This window comes from Didymella exigua (genome assembly GCF_010094145.1).
Source record: "Didymella exigua CBS 183.55 unplaced genomic scaffold M421scaffold_44, whole genome shotgun sequence".
Lineage (NCBI taxonomy): Eukaryota > Fungi > Ascomycota > Dothideomycetes > Pleosporales > Didymellaceae > Didymella > Didymella exigua.
Genome location: NW_022984818.1, coordinates 216,350 through 242,938, shown reverse-complemented (window position 1 = coordinate 242,938; position 26,589 = coordinate 216,350). Strand labels below are relative to the sequence as shown.

Here is a 26,589-nt window from a genome sequence, read left to right as displayed (position 1 = left end):
ACCAGATACTGACATCATCTACTCGCCGAGCACTTTCTGACCGAGCGCAAGCAGAGCAACCACATTGGATATCTCGGACGCCCAGGGCTCGCCCAGCTAATGCTGAAAACAAGCGTACCAAGCCCTCTAGCAAGCACTCTGGGTCTCAAAAAGCTTAGCCTGGCACATCTTTTCCTCAACTGTCCGTTGAATTCTCCTAAAAAATCAGAATCATTTGCAGTCATTGAAAAGTCGATGACGGTGCGGCTCGGGGCGATCGACGCTAGCGCACACATAGATCTGACGTCGACGAAAAGAGAGCTCTGCATATTCGGCTCCTTCGGATACTTTGAGAAGCGAGCGAATGAGGGCGTGCGGTTTATGTACGTAGCTGCGACGAGGGTGCAATTAGGGTTTGTTGAACCGCATTGATAAGGCTGAAGTTGCTCAGGGGACTCGGAGTCAGCGTGTCTGGAACATGTGCCATGACGTTGATGCCCACGCGACGTCGGAACGTTTGACTATTATTGGTGTTTGTTGTTCGTGCATCGATGGTGCGGTGAAATCGAAGTGTTTGCGGAGCCCGTGTGGGCCGAAGAGCGAGCAGGGACTGAGACTAATCAAGACGCAGTAGCTTCGTGCATTGACCGTATAATTGATCAGGTCAATAGTTCAAGCTGGAAGCAGTCAGAGCATTGGCACCACAGAGGTATGGTGAAATTGTTTCGGTCAGATTGTACGGTCTATCTGCCAGGTCTTTCGAGATGCTGTAGGAAAAATGGGGTTCGTACGCTCGTTCAACGTGCCGCTTACTTTTCGTCTCCCCCGGCCTCCGCTGCCTATTTGCCCTCACGCATGTTGCGGAAGAAGTCCATGACACCGGTGTAGACGACGAGCAGAATACCACCTCCAGGACCCAATCTCAGGACCTTGGGTGTGAAGCCCTTGTACAGCGCACTGAAGCCCTCTTCGCGGAAGACTGTGCCGAGGGCAGGGAAGGCCCAGTTGTACTTGGGGACCTGGCCGGGAACCTTGGGCGAGTTCTGGATGCGGGACTTGACTACATCCATGGGGGTGTTGAGAATGGTACCAACAGTTCCACCTACGGCACCGGATATCAGGTCGTTGGTGATCTGGCCCTTCTTGTCCGAGGCTGCCGGCAGGAGGGCGCGGACCTGGAAGATGCATCCGAAGTAACCAGCGTTCCAAAGTATGTGGCGCCACATGGTAGACTCAAGACCCTGGTACAGGGTGAGCGGACCTTCCTGCTTGATGATTTTTGTGACACAGTCCATCATGCCGTTGTACTTGTGTGCCTGAGCCTTGTCCTGGAGACGAATCTTGACGAGTTCGAAGGGGACAACAACGAAAGCCTCGGTGGCACCAGCAGTCGCGCCAGTCAAGATGGACAAGGACTGGTTCATCTTAGCCTGGCCGAAGAGGTCGCGGTAGAAAGCTCCCCACGAGTCGTTGGCTGCAAACTTGGTAGCCCTATTCACGTCAACGAGGTTCAGAGGTGGAGGCTCGACCGTCGCGCGCACTCACCTCTTGGGAGCCTCCATGAGAATAGGCGCGCTGATACCACGGTACAATCTGGATGCGCTACCAGACGTTAGTACACCGGTTCGCGTGCGGCAAATGAACCGGCCTACCCTTCGTTCTTCACGATTTTGCGGAAGCAGTCCAACATGCCACTGTAGGCATCCTCACCGGTTGCCTTTGCACTCTGCAATTGTCTATATAGGATTAGAAGGGATCGTCGTGCGCTCGGTCGCGTGTTGCTCACATCCTGGTCTTAACGACGTCCAGCGGGTACCTTGTAGTTTGTTAGCAATTGCACCCTGCACAAATCATCTACAAAAAGCACTCACATGATCAGGATCTATGCGCACACGCCCAATTAGCGTTCTGTCCACCACACGACATGACAAGAGGCTCGGTCTCTTATCGCGCGCACTCACTTCTGACACACCAGCCACGGCACCTGCTTGTTGTCAGCCATTGTCCAGCTTGGATTGGCCGCCAGAAAGCTCGCGAGGCATTGCGTCAAGCTTCTCGAATGCAATTGCGCGCTCTACGCCGTCCCCGTGAACATGTAGAAATATTCATGGGTACGCGGTGCATCGGAGCTTCTCCGAGGTATGGAATTGAGACTCACCAGCCGCGAACTGGTAGACGAACGGCAGAGGTTTCACATCAGCGGACGACATGTTGCTGGCAACGAGGAGGGAGGGCGAGAGACGAAATGTGGAAGGTGAGAAGGACCGGCTGGTGGTTTGGTGAGCGAGTGGGACGGTCCGGGGAGAGCAGCGTGGGATGAAGGCCAAAATAGTCAAAGCTCTCCGGCTGCACGAGTAAGGCTGCTAATCGATAAGCACGGGATGATTGCACTCTCTCAAAAAAAGTTTGGGTGACAGCACCCTTCATCCAAGTCAGCTGTCCAACCACAAGACGCCGATACCGGTAGCGGGCGGGCGGCTACCCGCGTGCAAACCACACAAACACGGTGGGTCCTCTGAATCCTTGCAGCCCTCGCCTCGGCCAGCTCAAGTCGTCGCGTCGCGTCTCGTCTCGTCGCGTCTGGCTCGTCGCGTCAGTCCCGCTAGCGCTCGTCCACATGCACTGATGTCAACACGGCAAAAGTCCTTCTTCGACCAGGACCCCAAGGCGAAGGTACGCTGACCGCTATTTGCGAACGCCCCTCATTGATCTACGCACTCACCCACCCAGTTCAGAGGCCAATGGACCCGCCCTCGCAACGCCCCGCCCCACCAGCATAGCGAGGCCTCTCCGGCTCGACACGTCGCGACCGGCCCGCCCATCATGCCGTCGACGCAGACGCGCATGAAGCTGAGGGCCTTCCAGCTGGACGACACACTGCCCCTGGACCCCGAGAAGGAGAATCGCCGGCAGACGACGGCCAAGTCCGAAGAGACGCCGAAGACGTCGAGGGTCAGGGACGTCGAGGACGCCTTCGAGACGCCGCGCCTGCCGCAGAGCAAGCCGTCGGCGCCGCCGTCGACGCCTGCTGCAAGACTGCCACTGTCAGACCTGGTCGGCAACACCGACGACACGTCCAGACACGCAGCTCTGGCCGCATTCTCACCCGAGGAGCAGCTGTACTGGCGCGGCTCACAGCCTGCCAACACCCCGGTGCCACGCAAGAACAGGAAGCGCGCCCACAGCTCCTCGCCAGCCGGGCCTTCGCAGGAAGAGAGGCTGAGTGCGCGCAAGGGAGCCCTCGCGACACCCCAGGCTGATCCCGCCACCGAGCTCTGGTCGCGCTACACAAGCAAGAAGACGCCGACTGTCACCAAGAGTAAGAACGTGGCCTTCGCACACCTGATCAACGAGTCGTCCCCTCGCTCTGCTGCTGCTGCTGCCGGCAGTGTTAGCGGGCTTCGACGATGGGCAAGCTGTGGCGTTGAGTTTCCCACATCCACGAAGAAGAGACGGAGAATGCACGGCGTCTTCCAGGGCGACGTGGACGAGGACGTCGAGGACGTCTTCACTGCTGCTCCCAGCTCAGACAGCGTCATGCAAGGCCAGCCACCGGCCACGAATCTTGCCAGCATCGTCCAGCTCATGAAGCAGTCCATCTCCAACTCGCAAGACCACCCACTGTCGAGCTCATCTCCGCTTCCTGAGACTGGACATACGCTGGCCGCATTTCCAGATTCCCCTCTCAAGCGGCACTCTCCGAGAACAGCAGCTGAAGATGAGGACGAGACTTCCTACACTCTGCAAGCCAAGAACTGTGCCGATGAAGATGATTTCGATCGTCTTGCTGCTGAAGACTATGAATTCCCACAAATGCCCAACGAGCAGCAGTCGGCAGGTCAGCAGTCACAACCCTCTCCATCTTCTGATGATTTCGGCGACGTCGATTTCGACACAGACATGGCCGATGTGGCCAATGCCGGTACCCTCGCAACCGAGCCATCAGCCGCGTCACAAGCAAATCCTAAAATCCCACCTGGGTACGCCCCAGCAGTCATTGCGACTACCCCAAAGGCTGCTGATAGCGAGGACGAGTTTGGGATAGAAGACGACGAGGACGAATTTGCTGCAGACCTCGAGCAGGTAGCGTCCCTGTTTGACAACCGGCCGCTCGAGTCACCCATCCAAGAGGCGTTCCCCGCACAATCGCTAGTTATTGATGCTGCGCCCGTTATTGATCTGGCGAATGATGATTCTGATGACTTTGGGGATGACATAGACTCTGACGAGTTTGCTGCAGCTGAAGTAGCAGCCACGCAAACGCCTGCAACGAACACTGTATGTAGACGCAACACCCATAATAAGTCTGTTTAGCTGAGTTTGTAAGAGTCAACGAGACACTCGAGCTATCCAACGATATCTCGTCAAGCAGGTAGTTGAGGGTTCGTACCTTGACAGTAGAGGCCAGCAAAGGCCTGAAAAGGTACGCAGCAAATGTCCCAGACACTAGCATCATGCACTAACGCGTTGCAGATCCTGTTGGTCGACAATGAGAAGACGAAGATTATGAAGTCGATTTCGTTACGACAAGCATGGTACGACACATCTGCCACGGTCGGCGCATATGTCCACGTCATTGGGGCTTTCTCGGCAGACGGGCATTGTGCTATTGATGACCATCACAACATGTTGGTTCTGCATCCAGACCACTTGATATCAGCGACAGTTGTTGCCGACTCTTACGGATGCCTCCGACGAGCAGTGCTTCAAGACCGCATCAAGGCCACTAGTAGAGCCAACGCACCGATGTTGTATGGTACGCTTCTGCACGAGCTGTTCCAAGAGGCCTTGAAGGTCAACCAATGGGACACGGAATTCCTACTCTCGACCATCGATAAGCTGCTTCCAAGTAAGTTCGAGACCATCCTCGAGATCAACTCAACCTGTGACGAGGTCAAGGAGCACATGCTCAGCAAGCTTCCCGAAATGCAGGCGTGGGCCAAGATCTTCGTGCGAGCCACGCCTTGCATCGATGCAAAAGTGCAGCACCGCAATGGACCTCAATCAATCATGAGTATCAACAAGCTTCTCGATGTTGAGGAGCATGTCTGGTCACCGATGTATGGGCTGAAAGGGAATATTGATGCAACGGTACAGGTGACCTTGCAGGACGATCAGGGCGAGCGCACTCTGACCGTCCCCTTCGAAGTTAAGACCGGAAAGAACACGTCCAACAGTGCGCATTCCGTCCAGACGGCTTTGTACAATCTGCTACTCTCGGATCGCTACGACATCGACGTCGCCTATGGGATGCTCTACTATCTCGAGACATCAGCAACTATCCGCATTCCCGCCGTTCGCAATGAGATCATACACATGCTCATCCAGCGCAACGAACTAGCCTGCTTTGTGCGCTACCGGATCGATCTGCCGCCGATGCTGAAGGAAGACTTCAAGTGCGGCAACTGCTATGCTCAGGAGTCGTGCTTCCTTTACCACAAATTAGTAGAGGACGGTGAGGGCGAGTCATTGAACAAGAAGGCGAAGCAGAAGTTCGACGATCTCGTCAGGGCACTCAAGCCTGCCGACAGTGACTTCATGAAGAAATGGGACACGTTGCTTACGAAAGAAGAGGCGGACATGATGAAGTTCCGAAGAGAGTTGTGGACCATGCTGAGTACTGAGCGCGAGAAGCTGGGACGCTGCTTCTCTAATGTGGTTCTCGAGCCCGGCTTGGCACACGAAGAGAAGCTTGGTCAGAAGATTAACCGCCATAGCTACACGTTCGTCAAGCAACAACCCGCACCCGGCTTTTCATTCACCGAGTCCCAGCTCACCGTTGGGGAGCCTGTGGTCGTCTCGGATGAGCAAGGCCACTTCGCGCTGGCAAATGGATATGTCACGAGCGTACGAAAGAGACGCATCACTGTTGCCGTGGACAGGCGTCTGCACAATTCTCGTACGAAGCTTTCGGGGTTCGACGCTCAGAACAACCAAACCTTTGCCGGTATTATGGAGGTATGCAAGGAAGGTGAGGCGGCACAAGCACCCGAAGTCGATAGTAGACCTGTGCTGTACCGCATGGACAAAGACGAGTTCAGCAACGGTATGGCAGCAGCGCGCAACAACCTCATCCAGATCATGGACGACAATGTCTACAAAGCTCGAGACCTTCGTGCGTTGATTGTGGAAGGGAGAGCTCCGATTTTCTGTCCAGTCATGACCGTCGACCGACCGCGGTCATCACAAGTATCTATGAACTCAGATCAGCAGGCTGCCGTGGCCAAAGTCATGGCTGCTAAGGATTATGCGCTCATTTTGGGTATGCCAGGAACCGGCAAGACAACGACAATCGCCCATGTCATCCGAACCCTAGTCGCGAAAGGCAAGAGTGTCCTTCTTGCCTCTTACACTCACTCCGCAGTGGACAATATTTTACTTAAAATCCGGGACGATAAGATAGACGTTCTCCGCCTTGGAGCGGCGGCGAAGATCCACCCTGAAGTACGAGAGTTCGCGACATTGGCAGCAGAGCCCAGTAAGAGTGTGGGGGATCTCGAGAAGTCGTGGATGGAGCCGCTCGTGGTGGCCACCACCTGTCTGACCACCAACCATCCACTATTCAGTCGCCGGATTTTCGACTACTGCATTGTGGACGAGGCTTCACAGATTACACTGCCTGTCTGTCTTGGGCCGATCCGTATGTCCCAGAAGTTCATCTTGGTAGGCGACCACTACCAGCTCCCTCCATTAGTGCAGAACAAGGAGGCCATGGAGGGCGGTCTAGACGTTTCACTCTTCAAGCTGCTCTGTGAGGCGCATCCACAAGCGGTTGTTAGCCTGGAACACCAATATCGCATGTGCGCTGAGGTCATGTCTCTGTCCAACAAGTTTATCTACTCAGGCCATCTGAAGTGCGGCACACCCAGCGTCGCATCTCGCAAGCTCACCTTACCAGAGCCCTCTGGTCTTCACGCGCATCACCGGCAAGCGCATGTAGGAGCAAGCACCAATTGTCCTGGCCCTGAATCCGTCAACTGCTGGTTGTCACGCTCTCTTTCGCCCGAGCAGCCCGTCGTATTCATAAACACAGACCGGATATCCCCCACCCTTGAATCTTCCTCCGGTAGCCGCATAATCAACAGCCTCGAAGCGCGACTCATTACTCAGCTCACCATCTCGCTCCTCAACCTCGGCGTTCCCGCCTCAGATATCGGCGTCATAGCCTTTTACCGCAGTCAGCTTGCCCTACTACGGAGCAGCCTCTCCTCGACACATACACAAATGCACTCCTCCGAGCGTTTTGCACCATCCGCAGCGAGTGGCGTGGAGTTGCACACAGCAGACAAGTTCCAAGGCCGCGACAAAGAAGTCGTCCTCGTGAGCTGCGTGCGATCCAACGACGTCGCCAGCGTAGGCGAGCTGCTCAAGGATCGAAGAAGAGTTAATGTAGCGCTCACACGGGCGCGGAGCAAACTCGTCATTGTTGGCAGCGAGAAGACGCTCTCCGGCAACGAGTTGCTAAGAGATATGGTTGGCATGTGCCGCGAGAAGGGCTGGGTGCTGGACTTGACGAGCGAGATGGCGGACGGCCATGTCTTCGATGAAGGGAACACTCAGACTGGACGCACGTCGACGAATGCCAGCCCGCGAAAGCCGAAGGTGGCTGGGCACGGAAGCCCGGACAGGAAGAGGAAGACTCTGGACGAAATTACGGGTTTCTCTCAGCGGAGTCCGAGAAAACAGATCGTTGGGAGGAAGGTGCCTGAGAAGGTGTTTTTGGCGGGGAGGAGGGGTGTGTTGGATGGAAGACAGGTGCTTAGGAATGTCTACGATGAGGCTCTCTGAACCGGGGGGGGGGGGGGTTTCACGGTTGTATACCGTGTTGTGTATTGTCGTTGGATTAGCGTGGAGTTCGGTAGGTCTTGGGTATGGAGGAGAAGCCATCTTGAGCTCCTGCATCTGTCACATGTTGACAGTGACCTCGACTTTGATTTTCTTCGCCTCTGGCTTCACATCTACGAAGTTGATGAGATAGTATGAACACGAGGAGGCGGCACTTGTATCGTTACACAGCAGACCTCGGTATCACTACACACAATCATCTCACAGACCCCACAGCCCCACACGTCGGAGCTTCAGCACTGAACGCCGACAACTTTTTCCACACCAAACACGCTCACGACATCTTGCGCCAAAACCGCCAAACCACCACACACACACCGGCCCACCATGGCGCCCCTCCCCGACACAAATCTCTACACCGAGCGCATAACCCAATACGTCTCGCTCCCGCCTGCTGCGCTCGCAGCCCCGCTGCCCGCCCTCTGCGCATCCGTCTTCTCGCCCTTACTACTCTCCTACTTCCCGCCGGCGCACGGCATCGTACTCGCATACGAAGACGTCGTGCTCTCTTCATCGCCTCCGTCAGCATCAGGCGCCACAGACGACCAAGCTCCCGTCCTGCTGCGCCACGTCGACGAGTACGCAGCGCCGTTCCTCTGGGCGACGGCGACATTTCTGGTCCTGCGCCCGCGCCGGGGGAGCTACATTGGCGCGCGCGTCACGGCGCAGAGCAAGACGCATATCACGCTGTCGTATCTGAATTTGTTCCCCGTCAGCGTGCTGGCGACGCAGTTACCCGAGTCCTGGACTTTCGAGGCGCGGGCTGCGGACGAGGGGGTGTGGATGACGGATAAGGGCGAGCTGCAGGGCGATGTGCAGATTAGGTTGTTGGACTTTGATGGTAGGACAGACGGGAAGAGTAAAGGCAAGGGGATGAGGCTGGAGGGCAGTCTTGTGAGTGAGGAGGTGCAGAAGAGGAGGGAGAAGGGGAAGGGCAAGACTAAGGCCCAGCGGGGGATACTGAAGAGCTCGCAGGCGGCTGTTGAAGCGTGATCTGGAGAGTGGCGTGCATGCGATCGAGCTAGGAGGATGTGGAGGTGCGATTGAGAGCACTATATGGTGTTGGGGTGTTTTGGAGTTCGGGACGAAAAAGTTGAATTGGAATTGATTGGGGTATATCCAGCATGAGCAATCACATCACGAGACCCTCCACTACCAGTATTGTGGATGAATCGACACTGCAATCCGCGTTTCAATACTGCTCTTGCATGTCGTAGCGCGAGAGCCTCCTGCATCTACAAATAGTCCTTCTTCCGCCCTGTCCGTGTGTACTGGTTCAGATGCCACTCGACGTCGCCCGCCTTGTTGTCCAACGTGCCTGCACGGATCTCGAACAGGCGCATGCTCATGCGCGGCCCGACCTCAGCCAGCTCGACAGACTGGTAGCCTGTCTTGACGAAGACGTGGTGGCGGACTTCGATTGTGTCCTCGATATTCTTGAATCTGGGTTTGTCAGCGTTGCCTCTTGAAAAGCGCATGGGAACATACGTGACGACGCGGTTGCCAATCTTGGCGGTGGCCTCGCGTGGGGGGAATAAATGCTTCAGGACCTGCACAACGCGCTTGCCAAGCTTCGACTCGAAGCCCTCGAAGATGAGGTGGGGATACGACTCAGACACGGTGCCGCGGGCGCTGTTGGGGATATCGGCGCGCAGCACAACGTTGTGCAGACTGAAGCTTGCCGTCGGCCCGTGGGGGAAATGGCTCACTGTCAGCGCAGTCGGTGTACCGCGGTGCTCGTGCAGCAGAACGATATCGCTGAGCCCGCTGCCCTTTGCGCTGTCGACGAGGTTGCTCAGAATCAGGTTTCCGCGGTTGAGGCGCACACTCGTGGGCAGCAGCAAACGCATCTCCTTTGCAAACGTGCCCAGCCGCGATGACGGGTCGCGCGAGGTTGTGACTAGGATGCGTGGATCGACGACGCCGGACAGCTGTGCGTACTCGTCGTCGATGCCAAGTTCCTCCTCGACTGTGCGGTCGGCGCGGCTCTCGTCGTACTTGAAGTCGGCGCGCAGGGCTTCATCGTCTGCGATTTCTTTGGACAGCGGCTTGCCGGATGCCAGCGAGGCTTTGAGGGCGGCGCGCTTGCTTGCGAGCTCGGCATCGCGCAGAGTGAGGGCGCGCCTGTAGAGGTAGTCGCGGCGCTCGCGGGCCTGTCGGCGGATCATCGCAACGCAATGCGGGCTTGTAGGTCAGTTCCTGGTCAATTCCTGGTCAGGACGGTCTCGTGCAGTGGGGCGAGCGGGGGTCGTGAAGCAGGTTTCGGTGGCGGGGAAGACGTGTGGTTCTGCAGCGTTTTGCTGCGCAGTCGACTTTCTGCGATCTCGAAATTTTGGGCGGCTCCAATCAATCCATCTATCTTAACTCCGAAGTCCGTTCGCGCTAGTCACCCCGCAGACACGGCAGCCGCAACACAATCCAAAGAGATGGCTACTGCAGCACACTAAGAGATCAATAATGCAGTCCCAAGAAGTCTCATCGGATCGCAAAAACTTACAGCCACATTTGGACATCACCTATATCATGACCCTAAGACCCCCAGTCGGCTGCCTCTTCTACCCGAGAGTCGTGGTAGGACGTTCTGCAAGTCGTGCTAGGTATCTGCAGCCTGACTTGGCTCAACATCGACCTTCCGCATCAGTCTGGTAAACGCTGGCTTCCAAGACGCTCTACCAGCCTCGCGAGCTCGGCAGGCGGCCCACAACCGCGGGGACGATGAGCTTAAGAAGGACGTGGAGGCTGGCAGCATGGACACAGCCCATCCTTCTCAACCATGGCTGCGTCCATTGCCATCTTGCTCGGCTTGGCCGTTTCTGCCGTTGCACAATTCCCCCCTGAGCCCGTTGGTGTGAAGGTCCTGCAGTCTCGCTTTGGCGAGGGAGTCACCATCTCGTACAAGGAGAACGACCTGTGCGAGACCACGCCTGGAGTGCGATCGTACTCTGGCCATGTCTATCTGCCTCCCGGCACTGCAGACCTCGGTCAGGGTCAGGACTATCCTATGAACACGTTCTTCTGGTTTTTCGAAGCTCGCAATGACCCCTCGAACGCACCGACTACCATCTGGCTCAACGGCGGTCCAGGATCTTCCTCGATGTACGGGCTGTTGGAAGAGAATGGTCCTTGCTATGCAAATCCCGATAGCAACTCCACTCATCTTTCTGAGTGGAGTTGGAACAACGAGTGTAAGTAACCAAACCCTGGTACCGACGTCGATGACTAAAGTCGACAGCGAATATGTTGTACTTGGATCAACCGACTCAAGTTGGTTTCTCTTATGACACGCTGCAGAACGTAACTCGAAACCTCCTGACTGGCGAGGTGACATTGCTGAATGCTACGGATCCGGTACCTGAGCAGAACACCACGTTCTTGACTGGAACTTTCCCCAGTCGTGACCCAAACAACACAGCCTTCGGCAGTGTGAATGGTGCCGTTGCTGCGTGGCACTTCACACAGGCATGGTTCCAAGAGTTTCCACACTTACTTCCAAACGACACACGTCTAAGTCTTGCTGCTCAATCATACGGCGGTCGCTATGGACCAGCCATGTTTCGTGTATTCGAGGAGCAGAACCAGCGAATCGAGAATGGCACATGGGATGGAGGCGAAGGCGAGCAGTTCATTTTGCACCTCGACACGCTTCTCATGATCTCGGGATGTATCGACCGCTATGTCCAGTACCCATACTACCCGCAGCAGGCCTTCCGCGATAATGGCTACGGCATCGAAGCCGTCAATGAGACTGTCTACAACTCAATGGTAGAGGCTGTGCCGGAATGTCTTCAGCAGATCCAGTTATGCCGCGACGAAGCAGCTGTGTCTGATCCTGAGAACTTAGGGATCAATGCGACCGTCAATTCTTATTGCGAGGATGCTGAAACCTTCTGTCGTACGAACATCGTTAGTCCTTACACGCAGTACTCGGGCTTGGACTACTACGACATCTCGACTCAGTCGCCTCCTCCTTTCCCACCGCCGTTCCACGAGGGTTTTCTGAACCAGCCGTGGGTGCAGTCCGAAATGGGCGTGCCGCTCAACTGGACGGGTAACTCACCCCAGGCTTCCGGGGCATACCGAGAAATTGGTGACTACCCACGCGACTCGTGGCTGGGTAAGCGATAACAATCGATGTACTGTACACTGTACTGACATGAGCCCAGACGACCTTGCATTTTTACTCGATAATGGCATCAAGGTCTCCCTCGTCCATGGTGACTTGGATTTCGCATGCCCCGTAAGTGTTGCACATGCTGATACACCCCTCAGTACTAACAACATTAGTGGGCAAGTGGTGACGCCGTCGCAAAGGCGATCAACTGGACCGGATCCGCAGGGTACGCAGCCGCACAGTACGCCGAGATCCAAACCAACGACTCCTATGTTGGCGGGTTAGTGCGCCAACACGGCAACCTCAGCTACATCCGAACTTACCAGGCCGGCCATGCCATTCCCTCGTACCAGCCAGAGACAGCTTACAAGATATTCACTCGTGCCCTGTTCAATCTCGACATTGCTACCGGTACTGTGTCGTCAGCTGGCAACTACACAAGCACAGGCCGAGATGATCCGAATGTGCAGCTGATAGCCACACCACAGGATCTCACGTACTGCTACACTTGGAACATCGGTGGTTGCTACGAGTGGCAGCAGGATGCGATAGCGAATGGCACTGCTGAGATTTGCAACTACATCTTCGTCGATGCCAACTCGACGAAGCTATTCCCGGAAGTCATTGCGAAATGCCGTGGTGAGAGCCATGACGGAACGAGTTCTGGCAACAACAGTCTCCCAGTGCCCGAGTTCGAAGGTTCAGCTGGCACCTTGACCAGTGGCGGACTCTTTTCCACTTCGATCATCGGCCTTGTTGTTCTGGCATTCGTCATCTAGGGGATGGAGTGCCTGGTGATAATCTAGGGCTGTTGATGCCTGGTCCGAGCAGATCCGCGCAGACCAACTGGCCAAATTCTACACCCCGGGCCTTCACGTGGTCTCAGTACCGGGTGCAGAGCGATGCACAGCGAATATCGTTGAAAGATACGAGAGAGTACGCTCTAGCTCGAATAAATTTTCGACACGATGCCGTCCCGCTTCCTCTGTTTTCATCTTATCATCAATCCCATGTCCAAGTATAGGATTAAAGCCTGATCTGTCAAGGAGCAGGAAGGGAACAATAGCAGACTCTTTGTAGCCTCCAAAGGATTGGTAAGATCGCGAGATACCCCTAGATAACTACTAACCATCTCCCAAGCTATCAGAAACTCCGACCTCCATCCGACTTTTCCTTCTCCCTGAGGGCTAATCTACGTACCCAGGCCAATTCTACCAAACAACATAAGCAAGCCGCGGCTGGCAGACACAATTGTCGTTAACATACCGACCAGCAGTCCCTCAGATGCGGCTTTTGCAAGTTTCTCTCAATATTAATATCTGGGCTGCTGATATCTTCATCAAAGAAATGGTGAGGTGGCCGAGTTGGTTATGGCGCCAGGTTAAGGTTCTTCCCCTTAGCATTGCTGAGCAATCAGCTTCCTGGTCACGAAAGTGGCGCGGGTTCGAGTCCCGTCCTCATCAACATTCGTTCGACAATTGTCGAGCACTCCAGGTTATTTTTTTTCGTTGAGGTGTGGGGTGAAGGTCCGAGATTGCGCTACTTAGCGACGGTGCTCCACCATCCTCTAACCAACACCATCACTTCTCAAAACTGCATCAGCGTTATTCCCGTCATCGTCAGCTTTTGATCGACTGTAGTCCAGCATTGCAGAATGTTACTTTTCGTAGTCGTGGCGTCTATCAGCGTGGCTGCACCTTTTCTGGGGTGCTGACCGACTGGCCTAGGAACTCTCGCACTGAACAGATAGAGACAGGTGTTTTACACATAGACGTTGTGCTGACAACATTCTTAAAGCAATAAGATCTATACAACGTAATTAATTTATACAACTTGGAACTATAACACTGCACAAACTCAACTCGCAACATGCGCCCTTGGACTGCTCACGTCCGTATTCTCGATGAAATCGTAGGCTGGGTCCTGAACACGGGCTCCAATCGTAAGCCACCAAAGCTCCAACCATCAACCAGCTTGTCCTCTTCATAGCGCTTGCTCACGATGAATCCCAGCGCACCATATAGTCCAACGGTCACGTCAATGTCGCCTTCAATCTCCACCCATCCCCTCCCTCGGTTCTCCTCGTAGCGCCTCCTGCCCACTCGTACACGCACAGCATCAGGATGAAGGAGCACTGCGGCAACGTCTGGCGTGATCCTCACGTCCACAAAGCGGCTCTGGAACGTACCCGCGTCGAAGGGCCGCCCCACACTGAAAACCAAATCGTGAGGCGGGTTGTGCGTCGCACTGTGGAACGCAACGATGAACTGCACTTTGTATCGTCCTGGCGGGATCCCAGTCTTCACCTTACGTATACAGATGTCACAGGCTTGGATACAGTGATACACCGCGGCTTCCTCGCGTCGCCCGTCCATATCCAAGTCGGCAGCCACGGGATACACTTTGCGTAAGGTACCGCTCTCGGTCATCGCAAGTCCACCCTCGCCGGATGGAGCAGCATCAGGGGTTGATGAGCCGTTGGTTTCGCCGAGCAAATTGCCAGTCTTGAAATCGACTTGAACGAGCCGGAAGCTTTCGTCCTGAAGCCCTTGTCCGTTGATCCCAAGTCGGAACTGTGTAGCCTGGATCTCGAATTTAGGCGGCAGTGCAGAAAGTTTTGCCATCATCTCGCCGAACTCGCGCGCCCTCCGTACTTGCTCTCCATCTTGCATGTATTGCTCCGTCAGAGACGCCATCTCGTCTTCTTTCATCCACTGCTCGAGACTGATGTTTGCGAGTCCCCGGTCCACGTCGAAGCGGTAGTACTTAGTATCACTGTTGTTGTACATACGTCTCATTTCGTTGTCTACTCGTGCAGTCGACGTTGCCATGCCAGCGAGAGCAGTAGCTAAGGAGATGTCTGTACCGAGACCGAAGGGCAGCCACGACGCCATCTTTTTGACGCTCGACAGGCTCTGAAGTCCTGTGCCGACTGACACAATGACCCCGATTGGATTGTCCCACAGTGCTTTGGCTGCGTAGTCGACCTCGGCGCATGGATTGTTGAACCCAACTCCACCATCGAGGTAGGTAACCTTCGGCGTGCCAAACTGCATCTCCTCGAAGAACGTTGGAGCGGCGGAGGTCGCCCGTAAAGCCTCCCAGATGCGAGTGGTCCGGTCATTGGGGTCATACGTGGAGAGGATCCTAGGGAGACCCAGCGCGTTCTTGAGCGAGGTCAGTACGAATCCTCGACACCCAGGTGCATTTGCTTTGCGATGAACAGACTGCCGAGGGTGTAGCTTCCACGTATCGGTCCGAGGTGGTAACTTTGCTTGGGGGGCGCTGTCAACGGATGTCGATTTCGCTGGCGGCAAAGCTATGCCGTTGTTCTTCGTGGCAACTGGGCTCTCCGTCACCATATCCGCCCATATACTGTCGTTTCTTTGTTGAGGTTCAATTTCCTCGAACAGCGCCTCGTCCCACATCAGCTCATCTTCATCGAATCTGAGCTCTTTCAACGACGACTTGATTGCATTTGCTAGAACCATACCAGAGAATCTCGTTGCCCCTGTTGGGAACTTCATCCCGAACGCCTTGAACGAGCGGTCATGCTCGAAGATCTGTTGCGCCAGCTTGAGATAGATGTCTATACACTGCTCGCAATTGAGGCGCAGTCGAGAGAGCAGAATGGCAATGATCCCGCCTGTCGATGTACCGCCGATGCTAAGAGTAGTCAGTATCCGCATATCAAGGTCTGCATACAACCTACAGATCAAAGTAGTCGCAAGGCCTTAGTGGCTCGTAATCAGCCTGTTTTCGACGCCCGAGCCGCTTCTCTTCAAGTGCAATATTCTGCATCAGATCGCGGAGGACCATGAGCGAAGATAGTCCCCGGACGCCTCCTCCGTCCAGAGAGAGCAGCCGCAGAGGCGCTTGAGGATTTCTTGGATTGGACTCCATGTTGGATCGCGGGGTGTCTTCTGCTGACCACGTCTCTTCCTTTTATTGTATTGAAACTCTGAAGGACTGAGGGTGAGTCAGGTTAGGCAAGTCCTTCACGTCGTGGCTGCCTACGAACGTGCGGCCGTCAGGCTGGTGACGTTGCAAACGGGACCTTAAGATGAAGCATAGCGGGAGCGAGGTGACTCGAAATTATATATAGCCGCCCAGATATCATGTGCTGTCATCTCTTTCGTGCACCTACTTACCTTGGAGTGCATGGTGTGGGGGCCGAGTAGGCGCCCTGATGTCGTGGGCGCGGTGCCTAAAGTGGCAATTGGCTGCGCCATCCGGAACTGCGGCGCAGTAGCTCAGGATTGATTCTACTCCATTGGCGACAGCTTCAGATCAGCGAATGAGGTGGACACAGTCATCGCTTATCGAGGTGTGGTGAATGCGACATTCGGTGATTGGCGCGGGGTTGCAAGCATGTGCATGCTGCTCCACGTCGTCAGCAATGCCGCTCAGCTGAAGTCAGCCTCGCATGAGCTGCGAATGAGGCTCTGTCTTAGCTCCATCGCTCTGTGGATGTGCAGGTAGTGCCTTGCCTGGCTTGGCTGATATGTGATACCTTCGACAATGCATCGCTGACCACCTAACGGCATTATATGTCCCACTAAGTGTACAAAGAGGGGAATTTAGACAAAATGATGCTCACGCACAATCTGACATGAAATGATTTCGTCTAAACAACGGGAGAACGTCCTAGGTTTTTAACAACGTTCTCCTCAGGTCCTGGGTGCTTCGCTAGGAGTTTAGTGTCTGTAAACAGCAGTGGTGACTTACACTCGAAGACGTCGCTCAAACGTTGATTTCATGCTACCATGCCTACACTTGTCAGTACGGATGTCTTCTGAAAAACGTCTTATACTTTACCTGTGGCCAGCTACTGTATGATGTGCGGACTGTGTACGTGCCGGCGGATGGGAAATACAACTTGATCGTCAGAATTCATCTTCAACAGGAACGAGAAGTCGCCCTCAGGGCGATAAAGTGCAAATGCGGTTAGTGGCTTAGTTGACGAAGTTTCTAGTCGAGATGAGCGGGACGAGACCGAAGGGCAGACAGAAATCAGCTTTACGCCTGCGGTAGGATAGGGCTTGCTTCGTGTGCGAGCGTCTTAAATTTGAGTCGCATGTTCGGCGATGATATGTAGTCGCGAAGGATGTCAACATGATACCTGATCCATCGTGACCACAGCTATTCGTGCCCTACGAGCCGCCCATGGTTTTGCAGAGTTGCGACGGCTTCCAAGAGGACAGTCGGGTAATCGAGGTCGTTGCAGGATTAACGAGATTGAGCTGTGCGTGTCTACCATATATTGCAAACAACGATGTGACAGGCCGCGCTGACGAGTTGACGCGAAAACCGTCTGCCTTCGGCAATGGCAGCATATTTGCCTCTACTCTAGGCTTGTGTTAGACGCGACGGCTTCTCAGCTTCATCCGGTTGCAATTATACTTTGAAAGAAAGCGTTCTAAAGGAAGTGTGAAAGGCGCGTTCGTCCTGCTTCGGGGTACCGTCGATCTCGGAGGTCTTCCCGGTTAAATGGATAAGTTGCCACGCGGTTTCGTGAACACCTCCCTGATGGGCGAAGGGGCCGTAGCCAAGACGCCCAAGGTGGTTTGGTTGGGGTAAACTCGTTCATCCCCACGAGTCTTCCACTTTGAATTGCGTGCCTGAGAACATGCATATTGAAACACCCATCAACCCAGCTCGACAACGTGCGCGCTAACAAGGCAATCGCCAGCGCATCTTCTGTCTCCATGTTTTGAAGGGCCGTTAGTCTCACAGTTCTCTGAACATTCGGCAGCTTTTGAAGGTAGTCTTGTTTGGCGGACGGAAAATTTGGCCACCGAGATTGAACATCTGGATGCCGAGCAACCGTCCCCGCGTGCGCCTCCACCCGCGGTCCAAGACGGGCACATCTCTCCTTCAGCCTCGCATGGCCGCTCATCACTCACCTCAAGATGCCGGCTAAACGCATTCGCCAACCCGGTTGATGAGCCACGCTACCTAAATGATGCTTGCCCGCTCGTCATATATAAATGCTAAAATGCCTCGCTGAGTCGTTTCCTGTCGCACATCAAAGTAATCGGATTGCATCACCAGCTGGCAGCGAGATCAACATGCATTTCCCAACCACCCTTGTCGCAACGCTATCTTTGGCCAGCTCGGTCTTGGCTGTTCCGTAGGTCATCTTATGCGCTGCGAAGTCAACACATCCTGACCATTCCCAGAACCAGTTCCAAGCCCACGGAGACCAGTTTGTACAAGGCCTTCCGCGACCGAGGTCGTGACTTCATCGGTACAGCTCTCACGATCCGCGATGAGCCTGCTGAGCCCAAAATCGTCGACCAAGACTTCAATTCCGTCACTCCCGAGAATGCCATGAAGTGGGAGTCTACCGAGCCATCCCAGAATAACTTCACTTTCGCCGGCGGGGATGCCGTCGTTGCCTTCGCCAAGAAGTACGACCAGCAAATCCACTGCCATACCCTTGTTTGGCATAGCCAGCTTCCCACATGGGTGTCTGGAGGCGGTTTCGACAACAAGACCTTAATCTCCATCATGGAGAACCACATCAAGAACGTCGCTGGCCGCTGGAAGAACGCCTGCACCCGCTGGGACGTTGTCAACGAGGCCTTGAACGAGAATGGCACCTACAGGAAGAGCGTTTTCCTTGACACCATCGGCGAGGCGTATATCCCCATCGCATTCAAGTTGGCCCGCAAGTACGCCGACAAGAAGACCAATTTGTACTACAACGACTACAACCTCGAGTACAATGGCGCGAAGACTGAAGGGGCGAAGCGCATTGTCAAGCTGGTTCAGTCCTACGGAAAGAACCTCATTGATGGAGTCGGGTACCAGGCGCATCTCGCGAGCGAAGCCACACCCACTGCTCCTGGTGCTGTTCCAGATCAGGCCACACTCGAGGCCGCCTTGGGGGCCACTGCCGACCTTGGAGTCAATGTTGCATACACTGAAATTGATGTCCGCATGAACACCCCTGCCACACCCGAGAAGCTCCAGGTTCAGGCCGCGGCTTACGAGCGCATCGCAAGGTCCTGTCTTGCCGTCAAGAGATGTGTTGGTATGACTGTCTGGGGTATCTCGGACAAGTACTCGTGGATCCCTGGGGTATTTACCTCCGAAGGTGCCGCGCTGCTGTGGAATGAGGACTACGCCAAGAAGCCTGCTTACAGTGGCTTTTTGAAGGGTATCAAGGAGGGCAAGAAACACTAATGTTGATAGTCCAGAGATTGGCTCGTTAGTTGACAAAATAAGCATTCTCTTCACTGTTCTTTCCATGCCCTGTCAATGCTCACGGACACATTGCTGGTGAACCCCTTTTCGGAATTTAAAATCCGCATGACGCCGTCATACGCAAGCACAGGTAACCAGTACTCCTCGTAGACCTCAGACGGTTCATCAAACGCTTGAGGACACGCTTGTGTAGCAACTACAGTGAATGTACTGTGATCTAGCTCAAAAGTACGAACATGACTTCTCTAAGCGTCTCGAGGTAGGAGCAAGGGTGTAATCTTAATTGTTCGGTGATTGCAGCGTAGTTGTGGGATATGGAGAAGTGGCTTTTTCGCTTGAGCTATTTCTACCGCCGCATACGATCACTCCAGGTAGGATGCCTACGGCTTACCTAAAGGGCAGACCCCCAGGCCTACTCGACTAGACTATCAAATTAACAGTCAGCTTGGAGTAAGGGGAATCGTATGGTGTAGTAGAAAGCAAGCTAATTGAGCTTGTGAACCGTAAGTTGACTGCACGAGTCCTTTGGAGCTTCGGCTTGAAAAACTTTGAAGAGTGTGAGCCCCGAAAGATGTAAATATTTCCTCGGATGTGGACTTCCCGGGATTTTGGTCACCCTTCAACGATCAAGAAGGGTATGGAAGTTGTGCACGACTTGAGCCTCGTCGGTGCAACCATAGCTAATCCCTGAGATTTACCTGACGAGTGCATTGGACTTGTAACGAAGATAGCTTCACACGTTAATCTCCTATATTACAGGTCATCATTCGCTTGATATGGTGGTAGAAGATATGGCTGCAATGTATAGGAACTTGGATAGGCAACAAAGGGTATACGTGTTCGCAAAAGTACTACTGATTTGGGCTGAACGCCGTCCATGATCCGAAAACCAAACATGTGAGATAAAACAAGTTGGCTACTTAGAGCCATTGTACTTACCTTGCTGTTGACCGAGCGGAGCAGTCAATGGCCCGTTCACGATCTGACTCTGAGTTTTGCGGAACCTTTTGCCGGTCGTATGCTCTGCGGGTTATGGAACACATCATCCGGATCAATCTGTGCCTTGATTCTCTCCAGTCGTTCCACATTACCACCCCAGTAGAGGCTGCTAGCGCTCTCGCCTAGTGTTGGGTCGACGTATCCGGCATATGCACCTTGGGCATGATTCGGCAATGCATCTGTCACAGCTTTATTGACGCCTGTCAGGAAGTCTCTCGTTGTGTCGGTGACCCTCCCAAGAAGGTTCACCGCATATGCTTGATGGTAGAACAATGCATCCCTGTGGCCGTACGCAGTCGCGTTTGGCGCGACGTCGTTGATGGCTCCGCCTTCGAGATCCCAGATGATGAACCATATCGCATTGCCTTTGTCGGCTTTATCGATATAGTCGAAGAGATGATCGATGCCACTGTCGGGAATGATGTCGTTATTGGTATAGGCCAGTGATTTGGCATAGAAGTTGCTTGGAATGCCTCCAACAATGTCAAGGGCAATGTCCTCGGCCCAATGACCTACCACACCAAGCCAGTCCTTGAGTTCGAAGACCAAGCCATCGCTGCTCGGAAGGCGAGCAGAGATGTTGAGACTGTCGTATTCCTGCTGCGAGCCAAAGAACGTACCGGTGATGATCGCACCAAATAACTCGGTGAGTATGAATTGACTGGCGAAATTTCGCGAGAGGTCTGGATCTGCGATAAGCTCTTGCCACGTTTTGAACGCCCTAGCCTTGTCCTTGCTGGATCCACCCTGGATATTGTATGAGTAGAGCACCGCTTCTGATGGCTCGGCCTGTGTCCGCACTTTGAACTCGGTGACAATGCCGAAGCCTGCCGCGGCACCTTTCACCGCAAAGAAAATATCTGGGTTCTCAGCCTCGGAGGCCCGAATCGTGGTAGAGTTTGCAAGAACGACCTCAACCTCCTGCACATGGTCCAATGCACTACCCCACATCCTGCTGGTCGGGCCAAGCCCGCCAATAGTCGCGTGTCCACCTATACCAACTTGAGGACAGGTACCATGCGCTATCGCGCGATTGCCATTCTCGTGTAGTCGTTTCGTGACATCTTCAAGGAGGGTGCCACCACCGATCGTAGCTTGCCAGGTGGATTCGTCCATCGAGAAGTGTTGAAAGTGCTTCATATCAACGACAATAGTATCGTCTTGCCCACCGGTCCCTGCGTACGAAATTAGCACCAGTGATTGCTTACACCCAGAGATAATCACCATAGTTGGCGTACGAGTGTCCGCCACATCGCGGCTGCACCTTCAGCTTGTTTTCAACGGCGCACTTGACTATTTCAGAAATCTGCTCAGTTGTTTCGGGGTAGGTGACTGCAGCGGGACTGACAGTGACCCCAAGGTTGTACGGCTTGACGTGCGATATCTGGTAGAAGGGCGTGCCTTTGAGGGCGAGGAGATCTTTGTTTCCATTCAAGGCATTTTCGAGGCACCTCTGCACCGGCGAGCTCGACGTGTTGCCCATTGATCGTGGGAGAGTGGTGGCGTCAAAGAATAAGAATGAAGTCGTGTCTGGAGTAAGACGAACACATGGGCTCCGTGAGCCCTACTGGGAGTGTGTATACACTTGTCTTACAAGTACGTGGGCCGAGGAAGGATTGGAAAGCAAACAAAACGGACCAATGAGAGAGGCGACACCTGACCGCGGATTCCAAACCTGAAGCGTAGGCGACAGGATTGCATGGATGGCAAACAAGGTCAGCAAGGGAAATTGCTCGATTATCCACGTCGTTGGGGCGCTGTAGTGGCGAAATCATGTGTGAACTGGGATAGCCATAGCAAGTCTGTGTTCGTTAGACTGGTGAATGGCTAGCAGTTGCGCTCAGTGAAATGCAATAGCAGTTTCTCAGGTGTTGAGGTCCTACGTGTTGTCCTCAGATACCTGCCTATAGGGACAGCATGCGTAGGAGGTATACAACTATCTTGAAATTGTTATTGGATCGCGCAGACTCGCGAAAAACAGGATGACGAGCAATCGAGGAGTGCTGTGTCAACACCGGTGACGTCATCACCATACACCCTCTCTTGTCCTTGGGAAGTTGCTAGGTTATAGCCCTGAGTATAAGGTAGTAGAGAAATACACAAAGCCCACGATGAGACGTTACAGCAACAAGAGGACGCGATGCGCGCCTACCAGTGCCAGGAAGGTCTTCACGCGCTACATAATGAGGTGGGGCGCCTACGTACCTCCGCCTGGTAAGACGTTGATACCCTACCAAACCAGACACGCTCAAAGCTCATCTCGTGCTATGCACCTCGGCCGATCTGACGGTTCGTACATACTTAGGGTCCAATTGCGCAACACCAACATCACTAATCGCTCGTTTGGTCATGCTGGGTCGTGACTCATCCTTGAAAGTCACCGGTTCATTGTCATGAGTGTATTCAACCCTAACATTTCATGTTAAGCAATACCTATCGCTCATCAACAGCTATGCCTCTTGAAATCCGCCCACTTCGTCCATCGGACTCGCTGCTACGGATCCGACCAATGATTTACTTCATCGTGGCCCTGTGAGCGGAACATCGATGCAAGGTATAGCGGTGGACCATAAACGCGAGATAGGCAACGCCAACGTCTGCCACTGGAAGATTGTCGATACAGGCCTACCGTCGAGTAAGGATGATCCAGAGGACAACAACGGGCGCACCTTCGCCGTTGCACTGTGAAAAAGATGAACGTCGAGAACGAAAATATACACAAATGCGCTTCGAAGATACCGGTAGACGAAGTCAACAATAGTTCTGGCATAATGAAAGAGGTAGCACCCGCCGCGCGCGCTTCCAATCCGACGGGAACAGAGTCCGCTGCCAATGATTCTCTCGGCCCACGCTGCTCGTCCTTCCTCCCGCCTGAACGGCGACTTGACGCCCTGCCATCCATAATTGACACGCTCGATGCGACATGCGACGAGATCATGGGCACTGAGAAGCCGTTCTTCATGCTAGATAGTTTGGTGACGCATTCTGAACATTAAGGTCGTGGAGCTGGTAAGCTGCTGCTGGATTGGGCAGCGGAGAAGGCGGATAATGAGGGGCTTGTGGTATACTTGGACACTACGCAAGTTGCGAGGCTAATTTACGAAAGAGAGGGTTCGAGGTGAAAAGAGCAGTGGAGTGGGATCGAACGGTGTGAGGCGGAGAAGGGGTGGATACTCACTACTGTATGGCCAGGCACCCAAAACCTAAGGAGGTACAGTAAGCTCAAAATAGATAACCTAAGCCGCTGGTGCGTTCCAATTTCACCAATGTTCGTATAAAGATCTGTACTTCCCGTGACCATCCAATTTCGGGTCCCCCATCGTTCCACTCAACAACGTGTCATCGCCTGGCCCATCATTATACCATAGAAGAGGCCTCAGAAACATCAATGGGCCATGATGCTGTGAATCCGTAGGATATTGTTCGATCCATGTGCATGCACCCCCACCGGATACCCAACAGCACTTCTCGGGACCAAGGTTGCCGCCACTCCAAGACCAAGACCATTAGTTTCGGCTCGATCTTGCGGTGGGTCTACATCCATTGGGTCATCTGAAATCTGCCTCTCAAGAGGTACATCCGTGATGTAGAAGACCAGGTCTACTTCCTTGTGGGTGTCGCCCTCCACTCCATCGTTAAGGACGATCCGTATGCCGCTCACGTATTTATTTCCAAGCTCTCTCTTATGCTGCATCAGAAAGAATCTTATCGTCGCACCAATGGGTGACCCTGAGCAACGTTAGCATTTTAGTCCATACCATGATTGTCCCGAGGTCATCTCGAGATTCAGACGTACCAAGCAGTGCAAGGCCCTCCGTAGAGTCGGAGGTGAAGTATTGTCCTGGCCATGACTCATATGCCTCTCTGCCGCGGCTTCTCAGAGCATGAGCTATGATCTGCTTTGTTGCTTCGTTGTGTATGCGGTAAACGATGTAAGTCTTAATGCTATCGATACGTGTTCAAGTTGCAATGTTCAGAGATTGCCAATAGAGCCAATACCGGTAAAGGTCCGAGACCTGTCGAAGTTTCGGAAGTTGATCGTCAGTGGGTGTCCATCCCCACAGACGCTGAGCAGTATAGTCTGGGCCAAGCAGGATAACGCCCACGATGACTGCAGTTCATGTCAGCTTCAGTACATGAGAGCAAAGAATAGTACAGACCTCCGGCTCGACCATCCATGGTAAAGAAATGCTCAGCGTTGGTAGCCTGGCCAGACTCGTTAGCAATCTTGAGCGCATCAACATCGTTTGGTCTGAAACGTACATGGTAAAGCTTACGATCCGCCGTGTAAGACTGTTCTAGTGGGTATCTGATTGTGCCATCAGGGTGCTTTGCGTATTCGTTCTGGTACCTAATCTGAAAGCACTGCACATTGCCTCCAGCCTTTTGGGACTTCGGCTTAATCTTCAACGCTTAAAACATGATCCTCATGCCCCAGTAAGTACTCATATCGCATATGTCAGCGTCATGTTTGAACTCATACCAATACCAGTCGACCATGTCGTTGAAGTTGACCCATTTGCTTGTGGCTGAAGCAGGAGTCCGGGTATCGAATGCTTGCCAGCCGGCAGCCGCATCAGTACCATACATGGCGCACATAAGAGAGTTGCCTTTGTCAGTGTGCTTCTCCCATAACCCGTCGTTCGCGGAGTCGTCGAGCCGCTGGACCGTGACTGCTCCCTCAGAATCGCCATACCTTCTACCAATCCCGTCCGCAAGGTAGATAATCTTCTCACTGGGTAACACGCGCTTGTCTAGAATTTTAATTACGGTGGTACTAGTGCTGATCGACGGACTCGTGCCCTATCGATATCGAGAAACATTGGCGAAAACCTCAAGCGGAAGGTATCTGCCAAGAGTGGGAGCTGTGAAGGCTGCAAAGATAGCCAACCGCAACACGGAATGCATCGCTTGTCTCTTGTGAATAGTCACGAAGTATTTTGATGAACGTGTCTGTGGTGGAAGGGGGGGGGGGGGTAAGTCTTGGTTAGACGCGACGCGTTTAGCTACTCCTACGGAAGCTATAGGTGAAAGTAGCCCTATAGCCCTTCAACTGAATCGTACCCAAAGTGAAATTACAGCATGAGATGAGGTAAACGTAACAGTATGGAAAGCGGTCAACGCATCAGTACCCCAATCTGCTGTCTTGAGAAGTAACCTGAAAGTCCATTTGTCCATTATGCATATATTTTGGTCCGTAGTTCTTCTGATGTGCGTTTACTCATGCACGAAGCCGCTCGTTCTCTAGCTCTAACACTCTGCTGTCTTCTTCCCGCGCTCACCGGTAGTGTGACGAAGCCATGAATCCGATGCACTCGAAGCATATTGTTCGGCCCCATAGCATATTTTGCATAGCATAGTCGTGAAGGTTCTCCATATCAAGATATCCAAATGCCGACTCAGCAATTAGGTCAGATTGTGACCGTCCTTGCGTTGGATCCTGGTTTGGCGCATCTGGAACACGCGATTCGACGGGCACATCCGCAATGTCGAAAATAGGTCTGCTTCATTGAGCTCATCGCCGAGTGATGCATGGCTTCGCGCAATTCGTATATCTCGCACATACTTGTCGCCGAGATCCGTTTGGTACTGCATTAGCATTTAATTGATCGTTGCACCAATAGGAAAGCCTGGACTGGGTCAACGTGTGATATCAGCATACGAGGTGGCAATAAGCTGCTACCTAGAAGATCATAACCCTCTGCAGAGTCGGTTACGAAGACTCCTCAGGCCAGGGCTCTAATATCTCCGAACCAGCTCATGCTACATGAAACTCGAAGGCTGGACCTGTCTACCCGCTGCTCGAGATTCAGGTTGATCAAGTGTCCTTTACCGATAGCCTTTGTGTTCTGATTAGCTATGTGGAATCGCCGAGCCAGGTTTCCCATGGGCAGTGACTTACATGGTACTTCCTGTCTTGGACCTTATACGTCCGATCTTGTGGTTTTACCTTTGTGCCGTCGAGAATATTCGTATCCATGTTGTACTGCTTGACACTGAAAATACTGCGCTGGATCTCTCCGCTCTGAACACATGGGCGGGGAGACGTCGAGTTGGGTTGAGTCGTAGTTTTAATCGAAGTGATTGTTCCATGCCGACCAAATGACTCATGCGCCTACACGTATGATGGTGAAGATAGTAGGGCGATCTGTACGTACGGTGAGGCCATAAAGCACACCTCTAGATTCCTTCATAGGGACCCTTCGAGATACTGGAATTTTGAGGTTGCGCTCAGCATAAGTCGACATTTATTGTGCCAGCTTAGGGTTCCGACTGTCATATTCCATTCGGTACCTCCAGAAGAAGAAGATATCAGTGTCTCAAACCAATGCAGACTCCAGCATATCCATATGCCTGGTACCTTCAATCATCATATGAGACCATTATGATGGAGAGCAGTGTAGAAAAGGCGGCAGTGCGTATTTTCAGACATCTTCTTGGAG

At 53.5% G+C, this 26,589-nt stretch overlaps 9 protein-coding genes and 1 non-coding gene across 10 annotated transcripts; 4 read left to right on the top strand and 6 right to left on the bottom strand.

Moving 5' to 3' along the window:
• Positions 1-715: 715 nt before the first annotated feature.
• M421DRAFT_302686 (mitochondrial 2-oxodicarboxylate carrier 2) lies at positions 716-2,396 on the bottom strand. The gene is made up of 7 exons (XM_033589120.1): positions 2,138-2,396; positions 1,941-1,963; positions 1,851-1,861; positions 1,766-1,795; positions 1,632-1,715; positions 1,525-1,581; positions 716-1,470 (listed from the first exon to the last, which is right to left on the bottom strand). Exons 1-7 carry the CDS (start codon positions 2,187-2,189, stop codon positions 819-821), a joined length of 909 nt encoding a protein of 302 aa, XP_033444232.1. The 5' UTR covers positions 2,190-2,396; the 3' UTR covers positions 716-818.
• Positions 2,397-3,698: 1,302 nt separating this feature from the next.
• M421DRAFT_302623 (uncharacterized protein) lies at positions 3,699-4,316 on the bottom strand. Its single transcript, XM_033589118.1, has one exon. It carries the CDS (start codon positions 4,194-4,196, stop codon positions 3,819-3,821), a length of 378 nt encoding a protein of 125 aa, XP_033444231.1. The 5' UTR covers positions 4,197-4,316; the 3' UTR covers positions 3,699-3,818.
• Positions 4,317-8,175: 3,859 nt separating this feature from the next.
• Positions 8,176-8,730, top strand: M421DRAFT_39713 (uncharacterized protein; the record flags this gene model as incomplete). Its single annotated transcript, XM_033590130.1, has 1 exon — positions 8,176-8,730. A coding segment is annotated over one exon (555 nt), but the record flags the coding sequence as incomplete, so codon positions are not given.
• Positions 8,731-9,059: 329 nt separating this feature from the next.
• On the bottom strand, positions 9,060-9,992 carry M421DRAFT_74012 (Brix-domain-containing protein; the record flags this gene model as incomplete). The annotated part of the gene is made up of 2 exons (XM_033596999.1): positions 9,060-9,267; positions 9,313-9,992. The coding sequence occupies 2 exons, from the start codon at positions 9,990-9,992 to the stop codon at positions 9,060-9,062; spliced, it is 888 nt and encodes a 295-aa protein (XP_033444229.1).
• A 605-nt stretch (positions 9,993-10,597) lies between these two features.
• M421DRAFT_95781 (carboxypeptidase S1-like protein B) lies at positions 10,598-12,714 on the top strand (the record flags this gene model as incomplete). The annotated part of the gene is made up of 4 exons (XM_033598341.1): positions 10,598-11,009; positions 11,057-11,938; positions 11,988-12,061; positions 12,109-12,714. 4 exons carry the CDS (start codon positions 10,598-10,600, stop codon positions 12,712-12,714), a joined length of 1,974 nt encoding a protein of 657 aa, XP_033444228.1.
• Positions 12,715-13,284: 570 nt separating this feature from the next.
• M421DRAFT_t119 lies at positions 13,285-13,398 on the top strand. The gene has a single exon. It is a non-coding gene; the product is annotated as a tRNA-Leu (tRNA).
• Positions 13,399-13,682: 284 nt separating this feature from the next.
• On the bottom strand, positions 13,683-16,278 carry M421DRAFT_425312 (FabD/lysophospholipase-like protein). The gene is made up of 2 exons (XM_033594048.1): positions 15,648-16,278; positions 13,683-15,601 (listed from the first exon to the last, which is right to left on the bottom strand). The coding sequence occupies exons 1-2, from the start codon at positions 15,836-15,838 to the stop codon at positions 13,822-13,824; spliced, it is 1,971 nt and encodes a 656-aa protein (XP_033444227.1). The 5' UTR covers positions 15,839-16,278; the 3' UTR covers positions 13,683-13,821.
• An 898-nt stretch (positions 16,279-17,176) lies between these two features.
• Positions 17,177-18,092, bottom strand: M421DRAFT_302679 (uncharacterized protein). Its single transcript, XM_033589119.1, has 2 exons — positions 17,339-18,092; positions 17,177-17,284 (listed from the first exon to the last, which is right to left on the bottom strand). Exon 1 carries the CDS (start codon positions 17,832-17,834, stop codon positions 17,355-17,357), a length of 480 nt encoding a protein of 159 aa, XP_033444226.1. The 5' UTR covers positions 17,835-18,092; the 3' UTR covers positions 17,177-17,284; positions 17,339-17,354.
• M421DRAFT_425311 (glycoside hydrolase family 10 protein) lies at positions 17,622-19,169 on the top strand. The gene is made up of 2 exons (XM_033594047.1): positions 17,622-18,068; positions 18,118-19,169. Exons 1-2 carry the CDS (start codon positions 18,007-18,009, stop codon positions 19,124-19,126), a joined length of 1,071 nt encoding a protein of 356 aa, XP_033444225.1. The 5' UTR covers positions 17,622-18,006; the 3' UTR covers positions 19,127-19,169.
• A 953-nt stretch (positions 19,170-20,122) lies between these two features.
• Positions 20,123-21,629, bottom strand: M421DRAFT_73850 (Glucooligosaccharide oxidase; the record flags this gene model as incomplete). Its single annotated transcript, XM_033596991.1, has 2 exons — positions 20,123-21,321; positions 21,371-21,629. The coding sequence occupies 2 exons, from the start codon at positions 21,627-21,629 to the stop codon at positions 20,123-20,125; spliced, it is 1,458 nt and encodes a 485-aa protein (XP_033444224.1).
• Positions 21,630-26,589: the final 4,960 nt, after the last annotated feature.

Coding starts and splice junctions, on each gene's coding strand:
- M421DRAFT_302679 (XM_033589119.1), bottom strand. CDS start 17,834: ATGAGCGGCCATGCGAGGCTGAAGGAGAGATGTGCCCGTCTTGGACCG.
- M421DRAFT_425311 (XM_033594047.1), top strand. CDS start 18,007: ATGCATTTCCCAACCACCCTTGTCGCAACGCTATCTTTGGCCAGCTCG. Junction 18,069..18,117: donor AGCTCGGTCTTGGCTGTTCC/GTAGGTCATCTT, acceptor GACCATTCCCAG/AACCAGTTCCAAGCCCACGG.
- M421DRAFT_302686 (XM_033589120.1), bottom strand. CDS start 2,189: ATGTCGTCCGCTGATGTGAAACCTCTGCCGTTCGTCTACCAGTTCGCG. Junction 1,964..2,137: donor CGTCTACCAGTTCGCGGCTG/GTGAGTCTCAAT, acceptor GACAACAAGCAG/GTGCCGTGGCTGGTGTGTCA. Junction 1,471..1,524: donor CTCATGGAGGCTCCCAAGAG/GTGAGTGCGCGC, acceptor TGACGTGAATAG/GGCTACCAAGTTTGCAGCCA.
- M421DRAFT_302623 (XM_033589118.1), bottom strand. CDS start 4,196: ATGTCATCCCCAAAGTCATCAGAATCATCATTCGCCAGATCAATAACG.
- M421DRAFT_425312 (XM_033594048.1), bottom strand. CDS start 15,838: ATGGAGTCCAATCCAAGAAATCCTCAAGCGCCTCTGCGGCTGCTCTCT. Junction 15,602..15,647: donor CCTTGCGACTACTTTGATCT/GTAGGTTGTATG, acceptor GACTACTCTTAG/CATCGGCGGTACATCGACAG.